General features: G+C 31.9%; 1 protein-coding gene across 1 annotated transcript in view; it reads right to left on the reverse strand.

Annotated features, from left to right (window-relative positions):
• Window positions 1-9,763: 9,763 nt before the first annotated feature.
• The window catches only part of LOC127708085 (uncharacterized), a 14,694-nt gene continuing 11,064 nt past the window's right edge, over window positions 9,764-13,393 (reverse strand). The window contains exon 6 of the mRNA XM_052212901.1: window positions 9,764-11,823. Coding sequence (XP_052068861.1) covers window positions 11,647-11,823 — 177 coding nt within the window. The 3' untranslated portion in view covers window positions 9,764-11,646. The remainder of the gene's footprint in view (window positions 11,824-13,393) is intronic.

The following is a 13,393-nucleotide window of genomic DNA, read 5'->3' on the forward strand; positions in this document are numbered from 1 at the left end:
AGGAATTTCAAATAAATAATGACTTTGGAATATATAAAATGTTATCGTTAGAGACTTTGTTATCTGAAACAGCAAGATATGTGTCATGAAGAGGAGATAAAGCAGTCATAACCTTGGGCTTTTTGATAGGGATAGAAACCCATGTGCTCATGATACATCGTAGTTTTCTGGATGCATAACACGACAGCCTTGATCAATTCAGATAAAGTGTCCATTTTTTGGTCATCTGGTTCTTGCGAAACCATCTTTCTTGCATAGTCCTGAACTGCATTCATCAGTAACCTGAAGTTAATAGGGAGGGGAATTTAAGTTAAGCAAGACTTGAACAGCTAACATAGTAGGTAAATACCGGCTATAATAGTAGTAAAGGTGAATCGTCCGCGTTTATATTTTCCCGTATCACTGAACAATATCTGTCAATGCATAAGCTTTCTTTTCAAACTTTTTCGAGAGGTAAGAGTGTGGCCTGTTGTCATACAAAAGTTCTCTCGCTATCGGGCATACCATGCTTTTTTTCATAAAGCAAAATCAATCAGTCTATCCATCTTTCACACTTGTTTTTTTTGTATCCAACAAAGTTGATTGAAAGCTTTCATCTTTTTCAGCTCCAGACATCAACCATTAACTTTTTGAAGATCTTTGATAGGATTGATAGTCTGTAATTCGTTTCCAATTAGGAGCCACCTGAAGCCCGCCTCCGGGTGCTGGATTTTCTCGCTGTGTTGAAGACCCATTGGTGGCCTTGTGCTGTTTTCTGCTCTTTGGTCGGGTTGTTGCGGCTTTGACATATTCCCCGTTTGCATTCTCAAGTATATCTTAACATAATGCAATTTAGGCTTGACGTATTGTATTAATACTTGTCTAATGTTGAAGACTGAATGTTGACCTCTATTTTTCTTTTTTGTGCCTTTGGGTTGCTGTTTAAGATACGTATATTTCACCCTCATCCTATTTCATTGATATCTCTAAACCAATGTTAATATTAAACAAGAGTTTATCAAATAATCCTGGACGTTAAGCAAGCAACAATTAAGTAATCTATCATTCGATCAATCAAATAATCGTCTAAATCCTTTATAAAATATGGAGATGGGATATGATTGTCAATGAGATAATTATCAAAAAGAGTCCAACTATAGGTCACCTTCAACAATTTGAAAACCCAACCCATATAGTCAGCTATAAAGGGCCCAGTGACAAAATGTGATAAATTCATGTGTGAAAACCAGAGGACGGATTGATGACAAAACAGTTAAAATAAAAAAATATGTCTGACAGCAACCAACGAACTGAATTACTGGCTCTTAACTTGGAACAGGAGCAGAAAGGTTAGTGGTAGGGTGAAAAATGTTTGTGAGAACTCAATCCCCCCTCACAAGAGACAGTGATGTAATTGTTCGACACAAGAACGAACTGTAAAAATCAGTTGGAAATGGCTTAAATCGAAGCATAAATACAACTAATATAAAAACAAGACATAAAATACCGATCTTAGAGTACCCCAAGTTACTGAAAGATAGTTAAAATCAAATTACAACTAATAAATAAAATATGTTCTCCAAGACATAAGTATCAATCAGTGAACATCTAACGAATTTAGTGTAAAGACTGAAAGTCTGAGAAAAGCATGACCTTGTTCATTACTAAAATACAAGTAAATTGAATTGACAGGATATAGGGCCTTAGGTTTTTATGTTTTTTTTAAAAGAAAATATGAGACTAAAACGAGTCCTACATTAATTCTACGTTTACATAGGTTAACATTATTTTTTTCCAGCTTGAACTTCAAAAATTGATTAGACGAGACGAAATGTCAACGAGTAATAATCGTGTGAAGTTGTAACAAAACACTTCTTTTTATGGATACTTTATGTGCATTGTTTATCAGTTTGTAATATACAACTTTACTTTTTTCTCTTTTAGTCTGATATTGATAAAAAAAAAGTCTTTTATCGTGCTGATGTATCCAGATCAGTCTTAAGTTCGTCATTAAAATAATCAATATCAGTGTTTATTCAAATAACCTTAGTCTAATATAATATTTCAATCTTGAAATTGTACTTTAACCCATACCGATTACTAGTATATAGGGATGAGAAACATCCTTAACCATAAGCCATTATGAATCAATCTAAATTCGTATTTGGTAATAGTATTCTATGTTTTATTTCAAAGCTTGGTGTAAACAGACAAAGGTAATATAATCTGTAGATTGTTTCTAAATAAATTGAAATTTATATATAAATTATCGTATTAGCCCATTTCGAAGACAATTTCAGAACAGGAAGCACAATAGACTAGATAGCAAGACTAAAAACAAAAGTACTTATCTAGGGGTGATTTTTTGAAATGTGTGTAACAAATGGAGAATTCAATAAATTTCAAAACTGCATTACTAAGTCGATTTTATTCCAGCCCAAATACTGCAACACAGAGTAAGATCGTAGATTAACAATTCCTCTTCATAAAACTTGCAAGTTGTTACTGAATATCACAAGGTTCCCATTTTGTATTGCTTCCTAAATTACACAAACATAGTTAAACCTACTGGAATACCTATCGTGGTAAAGAAAACTTCTTTACTATGCATAAAAACTACCATGTCTATTATTTGCAGTGACCTTTGGGTTAAGAATTCATTCAAGCACCCTTCCTAGCCCCAAAAATATTGAAAGCATAGTTATTTGGTATAAATGCGTAGCTATCATCAAAGTATTATGTCCAATTATGTCTTTTATAACAATGGTGGCCATGTCATAGGCGATCTGAGTCATCAACAATCATCTTAAAGATGATGATAAAAGTAAAATTCACCCAATGTTTGAAAGCAATTTTTCATCAGATTGTTTTAGAATTTTATAAATAGTTTTGTCATAAAAATTATCCATGAACGTGAGATGTAGTTATTAGATTAAACATACTTTATTTGCTAAATTAAAGCGGAAATGGTTTAGACACAAGTAAATCATATTTATGAAGTCTTCTCCATAATACAATATAAATATATACAATAATAGTATAATGAGCATACATGAAAAGCAAACAGTTTATAGAATATAATACAAGCTATCATAGGTAAAAAAAAGAGAAAAGAAAAGAAGAAGGAAAGATTGAAAAGTCATGTGTGTGCGTTGATGATGATGATGATGATGATGATGATGATGATGATGATGATGATGATGATGATGATGATGATGATGATGTACCGTGTCAGTACCAATACCGTTTATGAAGGTGCAAGAAATCTGATTGACCTTTGATGAAATTTTAAACATGTTTGAAAATTCAGACATTTTGTTCTTTCGAAAGTTCCAAGTTTCCGCAAATTAATAGTTTTGTATCTAAAACAAAGTTTATGGAAAGCCATCAAGATAATTGAATAAAGTTCAATATCTAACCAACATTGACAAGAAAGATCAGTTATATTGTAAGTTGGAAAAGGACATATTTTAAGAATAAAAAAGTTTCAATTTTACTCAGGAGACTATCGTTTTTCAATTCTTTCTTAAATTTAGATGTAGAGTCGACAGCTGCGAATATTTGTATCAAGCTTATTCCACTCACGTATTGAAACGATTCATAAGTAAGGGAAAGTCTACAAAATAGAACAATAATATCGTGACCATTTTGCAACGGGTAGTTGGTTGTTCATTGTACACATGGATGGACAAAATTACATAGGTACTCTGGTGCATGTTTTTGATTCATATTATAAAACATCTGTAATTTTCTTCTTCTGCTTTCAAAAAAGAGATTTACAGCCAACCTCAGAGTACAAGATTATTTTTGTAGTTATGAGGAACCATGTCTATGCAATTAAATACAATTAGCCTAGGTATCTTATTGTGACATATAGTCTTTATTCAACCATAAAAAGATAACTTTCATCAACATAGTACTTGAAAAACGGACCTAATTACAAAATCCAAAAAATCAACATTCTCCAATGAATCGTAAAAATAAGGTCAATGATAAGTTAATCGTCAGAAGGCATGTACACTCATTTGTTATATCAACTGTGTAGTTTTTAATTGTTTTAGAAACAAACCTTATTACGAAACTTAACGCTGATCGATGGGTTAAGAAAATGAGGTTAATGCGAGCCAACCATGTCAGACGGTCAAGGTCAGGTGAACCTATCTGACGGACATTTAAAACTTGCAATGATTCTTTAAACCAAATATTGTTGTCATATGCCTCATATTAGCTGAAGGAAAGTTGGTTTAAAAAAAATCAACAAAAGGGTTGCACGCAATGTATTCTAAACGATGGAGAATAGTTTATAATAAACATTTTTAAATACATGCATATTGAAATATAAAATGTAAAAATGCGGAAAAATTCCTTAAACAAGTTTATAATGGCAGTTGCACATTTTAAGCAGTTTTGCAAATTTTCCGTAAAATTTCGACATCATTATATATTCAAACTCATAAGTCGAAGACAAAAGCAAAAAATCGAAAAATGAAATACGACGAAAAGACAAACGACAGTCAAATATAGACATCAATCATTTCGCGTAACCCGACCAAAACTAAAGTAAAATAACATCTATGCAATTTAGAAATGTGGTTACTGAACTATAATCAAAATGCATGTGAGCAATGAAGGGTAATTATTGCTTTCATTTTGCAATGCGAATTTAAGATTAAACATTGATTTGTACTAACAATGGAAGGCAATATTTTGAATTGGGAGTTATCTTGCTTTGTCTATATATTGTAATTGTTGTTGAACAGATATATATATATATATATATATAAAAACTCATCATAGATACCAGGATAAAAGTTGTGCACGCCAGGGCGCGTTTCGTTTACAAAGACGCATCAGTGACGCTCAAATCAAAAAAGTTAAAAAGGCAGAATGAAATACGATATAAGATTCATACACCATTTCATGACTTGAAAGTAATTTTAAATAACAGTTTTCTAAACAAGTAAAGTTAAACACATACACTTCATTGTGTATCTTAAATATCTGCATATAGTTCTTAATTATAAGGCATCTACATCTTTATACGAAAAGTTTAGCCAGTTTAAGGTAGATTTTTGTCACAGGAAACAAACTATTCTTCACACACTTCTCCAAAATGTTTCAATGGGAGTATGGTTTTGCTCATTGTTGAAAGCCACGCTGCGACCTATAGGTGCTATAACTTCTATCTCAATTGGTCTCTGGTGGATAGATGTCTCATTGGCATTCGAACCACATCTCCTTGTTTTATATCAATTCAATATGTAACATCTTATAAATATAGATTCTACCACTGCATCGAATGTGATTGATATTTCTTCACTCTAGACAGTATTTTGAAGTATTGAAGCATAACAGAACAAAGGTGCAGATAACTTTTCAGACAGATAGATGGAATGCAAACATATAGTCTATTTGGGCACATCTAGTACAAACAAAGAAGGGGGATGTAACCTAGAAACCAAAATTTAAGTTTACAATTGCTGATTCATGTATGACCTTGACCTTTGACCTAAAGACCTCCATCTTTTTCATCCTTTTAGTCATTATCAAACCAAGTTTGATACAAGTTGTACATTTAGCTCAAAAGGTATCATTTGGAAACTAAAATGTTGCCAAAATTTCATTCAAAAGACGTTTTGACCTTTTCCTTGGACTAAATGATTGCAAAATCAACAGGGGTCCGTTTCACTAAATGGGCCATAATAAAATTAAGTTTGGTAAAGATATATTTATGACTCCTAAGAAATTTGTCTAGAGTCTGAAATGTTGATGTCCAAAAGCAGAGTTGGACAAGGTCGCAATTCAGCTAAATATACCAGTGCTGATGAAACATAATCCATCTTGTAGAAATGTCAGTTTTGTCAGAAAGACATGTTTTGACATTAATAGAATTGAATGAAATCCATAATATCGAGCTGCCAATAAGCAGAATATAAAATAAACAACTAATCTGAGTAGACAGTCAGACAAGGTTAAACCAAAACAATTAATACATTCAAAGTATCATACAATGAAATACGATATGGGCTGAGAATCAATTAGACGTAGAACCACGTTTTATAATAGCCTTGTTCGGATATCACATTTATTTCTGTCAAAATACATCAGATAACCAAGGGCAGAGAAGTATGATAAATCTAGACAAATCATTAACACATGAATGAAAGGTCAATAAACCACTTCAACTGATTTGGTATCCGTAAATGTTCATTTCTTGATGAAAAAACTCTTCAGTATAAATGATACAGCAACCAAACTGGACAATGAAGGAAAAAAATATAACATTTGGAGGATTCATGAGACTATTCTACACTTAAACATTAAAGGTATCAATTTTAATGCACCAAATGCGCATTTAAACAAATAAATGTTTCTCCTTCAGTGATGATCGATACACTATACACATATTCAACATACCTTATAGCCAAAAAATTTGAATTGAAAAAAAATATTTTTTCATTGAAACAAACTACTTTAAATAAAGCTAATACTTACAATGAACATTGCCCTTTCCTGGATCTTGATATATATATCGTTAACGGAAAGCTTCATACTAAAATTAACGAAAAAGAGATGATCTTTCATTTCCTATTGTTAATTATACATTTTTAGATGGTGACGTTCCCTTGGCACCATCTTAGGGTGTTTATATATCTCAACTTGTTCGATTCGCTCGTTCAGGTATTTCATATCCCATCTTTTATGGTAATATTCTATACAAAGCAGAAAAATGTCGTCATTCACCTCAACAGCTAATCAAACCTTTAAACAGACTTATCCAGAAGGGATATAGTTAAGAGAATGTTGTCAGGTCATTAAAGATGGCATCTTTTTGAACTGATATCGATTCACTCATAGGACCTTTGCATCGTTGGCATGATACAGGTTATGGTCTTATATCGTATATTTTATGATGGTATGATACTAAACCACTAACGGGAGGAATTGTGCTCGATTTTCATATGATGAAGACATAATCTTTCAATCTGGAGCTGGCACTGATGATGTCAGTAAATGCTAGTAGTCCTTTGTTAATATATGTGGATTATTGTCATTTTGCTTAGTTTCTTATTTTACCTCTTCTAACATCAGACTCGAACTTCTTTTAAACTGAATTTTACTGTGTGTATTTCCGTGTGTTTGTTTATTCCACATTGGCTAAGAGGTATAGGGGAGGGTTGAGATCTCACAAAACATGTTAGCCCCGACGCTTTTTTGCGCCTGTCCCAAGTCCTCTGGCCTTTGTTTGTCTTGTATGTTTTTTTTTTAATTTTAGTTCATTTATATATTTGGGAGTTTAGAGTGATGTCCATTTTCGGTGAACTAGTCTACATTATTGTTTAAGGGCCAGCTGAAGCCCGCTTCCGGGTGCAGGATTTTCTCGCTGTGTTGAAGACCCATTGTTGGCCTCAGGCTGTTTTCTGCTCTTTGGTCAGGTTGTTATCTCTTTAACACATTCATCGTTTCCATCCTCTATTTTACACATACACTACAAACCAGTAAAAGTCTGAAATGGCCTATATCTGTACTCGACTGTACTGATTTTTACTCGACCAGTCTGAATTGGTCTGAAATTTACTTAATAAGACTCGACTGCAATCTGAACTATACTTAACCATTTTATACGCATCTGAACCATGCTCGACCTAGTCTGAACCATACTCGACCTAGTCTGAACCATACTCGACCTAGTCTGAACCATACTCGACCAATTCTTAACCAACCTAGACCTATTTTTTGTATCTATCTATTGTATTTTATCAATTTAGGAACTGTTTTTAATAACAGCTATATCCCCTGGATAGAAATTAAACAATTTGAAATTAAAAGTGTAAATAATATGGCATTGAAACCAAAATTTCACAATAATCATAATATAACTTCAACACTTACATATATATTTCCCCTTTAAAATTAAAAAAAAACAAGCTCATCAAATAATCTCAAAACTTTATTGTGACTAATATTTTCAATGTTATTCAAATTGTTTTGAATGTTTCAGATATATTTAATGGTTACTGGACAATTTTCACCATTAATTTAAGTCTAGTATAGATTTATGGTGTCAGTTGAGTTTAGTTAATAATGCAGTGAACATTTTTTTTTTTATTAAAATATATATAAAATAGTATATAAATCAACTTAATAAATTTAAAAAATGACACCTTTGTTTTGTAAAACCAAGAATTTAATATAATCATGATAATAGAACTTCCATAGCAATCCTTGATAACCTTTTAAAAAAAGAAATGTGTTCCAAAGTTGCAGTAAAAATTTATTTCAATTAAATTTAAATAACTTTTGTCAAAATTAAAGACATGCCATACAAGAAGCACTTTAATAAGGTTTAATTACCTCAGTACATGTGTGTTTTACAGGTAAAAAGAAAGCCCTATTTTTCTTAAACTCGTGTATTACTTATCTAGTGAATTCAAAAGGCCTTGCAATTTAAGTTTTACAGGATGTTGCAATTTTGAATGAATGTTATTAAGAATTTATTACTCTCTGACCAGGTGTGATCTTTTTAATGAGTTTGCCCCAAGCAGGAGGTATTACTTTATACTTTACCACTAATCAAAAGAACAATTTTATTCATTTCTTTAATTTTTCATCCCAATTTGATATATATTATATATAATATATCCCAAATTATAATAAGAATAGATATATTTCTAATATAAGGTTAAACTATTTCAGTGATTTTGTTGGCTGTTGTTACCTCATTTAAAAGATAATTATATGACTATTGTATGTAACCATAAAACCTATGTAGTTTTTATTTAGGAATTTAGGAAAATTAATTTAAAAAAAAAAACACATGCCAAACAAGAAGCACCTTAATAAGGTTTTATTAACCTCAGTATAGGTGTGGTTTTTTGGTAAAAGAAAATCTTTTTTTTAACAAAACTCTAAAACTTTAAAATTAATATAATTAAATTATTATATAAGATAATTGATTTAACTATCTCTTTTTGATAAATCTGAGAATCATGTAAGGATGTAAAAATCTGTTTTTATATATATCTTTATTTTATTGTGGCTGTTGTCATGTCAGTTAAAAAGAAATTTATTTTAACAGTTAAAATTAAAAAAGTAGAGGTTATTTGGTCAAGTATGGTTCAGACTGGTCGAGTATTGATCAGACCTTTGGTCGAGTATGGTTTAGACTGAAAAAATAGGTCGAGTACAGGTCAAGAATGGGTTAAGACTGTTTCAGACTGGTCGAGTAATAGTTCAGACTATTTTCAATGGCAAAGATAAGGGTCAAGTCCAAATCAGTACAGTCGAGTATGGTTAAGACTGGGGTCAAGTAATGTCGAGTAAAATTCAGACCAATTCAGACTGGTCGAGTAAAAATCAGTACAGTCGAGTACAGATATAGGCCATTTCAGACTTTTACTGGTTTGTAGTGATAGTATAAGATTTGGCATCTGGCTTTCATCAGCAAACAAATGGGTTATATGAAGATATATAAAAGTGCAATAGTTATTAAGTTATAAGGAATGGTGCGATTCCCCCCCCCCCCCCCCCCCCCCCCCCGCTATCTCTTTACAACATACTTTGATTTCATTATTGTATGTGTCAAATAAATAGTGCATACATCCACTTCCACTTTATTAACAACCTATCATTTGGTCAGATACTTTCAATTATACAGATAAATTATTATGGGTTAGCTAATGGGATACATTGAATTCTTAATGATTGCAACATCCATGCAAATAAATGCTGATGACTTCAATTTCCTATTTTTTGGTCTGATACACCCAATAATCACTACAAATAAATTGAAATAGGTTTATTTGTTGCAATCTATATATCATGGTGCCAAGCAAATCATATAGGCTATGTACATATCTAGATATTAATTTATCATTTATCCGACATGGAAATAATAAGAATAATCTGCAAGCTTAATGAATATATAAATTAAAGGTGTCACTTTACCATCAGTAAATTATCCTATTCAGACACAGGAAAATATTGTTGAAGTACATAAAATTTTCAGATTGTGTCAATCATAACAATCACTTCTACACAATACAGACATGACAGAAAAAAAATAAGTAAAATGCTGGCACTGCCAACTAATGCTCCCCAATCTGCATAGTTACAATGAGAGAAAACATTTATTCCATGGGATCAAAATACTATTATGCTTGGAGGAACAAATAAAAGTGTGAAATTTTCACCTATTTACATGTGTACCTAAAAAGAGTGGGATACCATCCTGAAACCAACTTTAAAAAATAATATGTTTATTAGCAGTGACCTTGAACTTTGACATGCTGACCCTTCCCTATATCTTCTATCTGTACAAGTCTCATTCCAATCAGGCAAGGGAAACTCAAGTTACCATGGAAACAATTTTTCTAAAATTTTCTATTTTTATTTAGTGACTTTGATCTTTGACTTATTGCCCCCAAAATCAATAGGGTTACTCCTCTTCCATCTGTATAAGTTTCATTCCTATCAAGCAAGGGATATTTTTGTTACCATCCGGAAACCATTTGTTACAGACACACAGACAGAAAGACAAAGTCATTACTATATTTATATTTTATCATGCTACTGAAACATACAATTTTTTTTATTACCAAGCTGCAGGGTCATTTGTCTAACCTATAAAAGGAGACTTTCTATTGAGAAAACAGCTGACTTTTAATTTAAAATTTAAAACACAATAATGGCAGAGCATTCAGTATAATATATCAAATAACACATAGCTGAGTGGGTGATAGAGCAGATTGTTACCCCTCAAATAAACATTGTCAACCTTGGCTTTACCTCGGTTGACAATGTTTTCTTGGGGTAACAATTTGCTCTACCACCCTCTCAGCTATGGGTTATTCATATAGTAGATAAGTATATTTCAACACAACTCCTATGATTCCTTTGTACTATGATGACAACCATCTGGGATGTGATACTTACAAATGGAGCAGTTTTATGTAAGTAATTATTCACATGAATTATTTATAAGAATTATCAAATAATAATTTCTAAAGCAATTTATTTCTTTTTAAAGCAATTTCAGCAATAATCATTAAATGATTGAGGTCTTTTGGCATAATTTTGGTTTTGTTTCACAGAGATGTATCTTGCCTGCGTGTAATTTGAATTTTTATTTCATAATGCAAATGTTGCAATTCAACACTTTAACATGTGAACTATTGAAAAGTTTCAAAGTCAATGGAGCATGACAGCTGAGGGGATGAGGCAAAATAATCTTAATGAAAAAAAAAAATTATAATAAGTATGAGTAACCATTTGAATTTTGAAAGTCTCTAATAATAATTTATCTTAGAATCCAGGCCATTTAGAGCTTGACATATGGCACTTTAATTTGTCAAGACCCCATGTAGTTCTAGAGCCCTTATCTTGTTATTGTTGTGTTGCTGGTGTGCTGTCTCATCAATATTTGTATACCATGAATATTTGTGTCCATATTGCCATACTGGTAGATGAATGAAGTTGTCAGACATATTTCTAACCAGAATACTTATGAGTCATTTCAGATTAAGTTTAATCTAATTCTGAATGGTTTCAGAGGCGAACATTTTCACAAATTTTAATTGTGAGTATTGTCGCTAAATGATGGTACCAGTAAGAGCTAACATGTAAAGGTAAAACTTCACATGGACATAAAATGTGGAAATTAACACCTCAGACAGTAGCATAATTCAATCTCCAAAATGCCTCCAGCAACTCATCACGGTCCTTCTTGATCAGTAAATCTTTTGGCTCTGAGTATGAAATACAACTTCTCTTACTTCTTACATCTTTTTCATTCAAAATATCTACCATATGATCAACACTACACACTAGTAGAGTAAAAGTTACCTACAACATTCAAAATATAATAAACAATATATAAAAAATATAATGCAAAGATACTGAAAATCATACAATTAATCATTCCCTTATAAAATAAGGAGAAGTGGTATATTGCCAATTAGACAACGATCTACAACTAACCACCAGATTCCAAATGACAAATAAAGTTCATTACGGCCTTAGTTTTCTCTTTAGAATAATTTAACAGTTTGCTTTTATAGCTTACTTATGGTATTGATTTTGTTCATTGTTGAAGTCTGCATAGTGACCTGTAGTTTACATTTTTTTTCTTTGGTGGATATTTGTCTCATTGGTAATCATACCACATCATCTTTTTTCAACAGTAATGCAAATGATATCTAACCTAATATTCATCTTAAATGCAATGAGATATTTTATAAAAGGTTAAAAAAAAAAAATTCATCAAACCTTGAATATGAAATCAAGATCATGTGTAACCTACCATTTTTAAATGTGACTTTTAAATAAATAATAGTCTACCAGATATTTGACCTTCTTTGCAGAGCTTACCTGGAAGACCTCATTCAAACACTTTGTATTTATTCATCTCATACAAAAAAAAAAAAAAAGAAGAATGTGACCATTTGACACAGCTCCCGTTTGTAAATATATGGCAAATTCAGCAATTTTTCCATTCATAAAGGGACATAACTCGAGAACGGTGAAAGTGACACCATCCAAATCCAAACTTGGTTGTCGTTTGTTGTTGTGTTACATATTTGTTTTTCGTTCTTTTTTTGTACATTAATTAGGCCATTAGTTTTCTCAATTGAATTGTTTTACATTTGTGATTTCTGGGCCTATTATAGCTGACTATGCGGTATGGGCTTTGCTCATTGTTGAAGGCCATACTGTGACCTATAGCTATTAATTTCTGTGTCATGTGGTCTCTTGTGGAGAGTTGTCTAATTGACGACCATACCAAATCTTCTTTTTTATATTGATCTTTGTTAGGTGATAATAAGAACTGTGTGTAAGTTTCATATCATTTGGTGAAGTAAAGTAAGAGAGCAAAAATAGCAAATTCAGCAATATTTCCATTTATAAAGGGACATAACTTGAGAACAGTGAAAGTGACACCACCCACAACAACACAATTTGATCTGTATTTGGTGGTAATAAGCAGTGTATATATAAGTTACATAATATTTGGTTGAAATAAACTAAATCTAGAGTGGAAACCAGTTTAGGTACATATGTACAGACTAGGGTTTACCTTTAATAATGCCCCTCAACACAGGGCCTTGGCTCACACCAAACTATAAAGGGCCCCAAAAATGACTAGTGTAAAACCATTCAAACAGGAAAACCAATGGTCTATCTATATTAAAAACGAGAAACGAGAAACACTTATGAACCACATCAACAAATGACAACCACTGAACATCAGGTTCCTGACTTAGGACAGGTGCAAACAAATGCAGCGGGTTTAAACGTTTTAATAGGCGCCAACCTTTGCCCTAACCTGAAACAATGGTGAACATCACAACATAGAAAGACACACTATAAAATATCAATTGAAATGGCTTAACTCAATCAAAAGACATATTAACAA

This window comes from Mytilus californianus, unplaced genomic scaffold (assembly GCF_021869535.1).
Source record: "Mytilus californianus isolate M0D057914Y unplaced genomic scaffold, xbMytCali1.0.p SCAF_7, whole genome shotgun sequence".
NCBI lineage: Eukaryota > Metazoa > Mollusca > Bivalvia > Mytilida > Mytilidae > Mytilus > Mytilus californianus.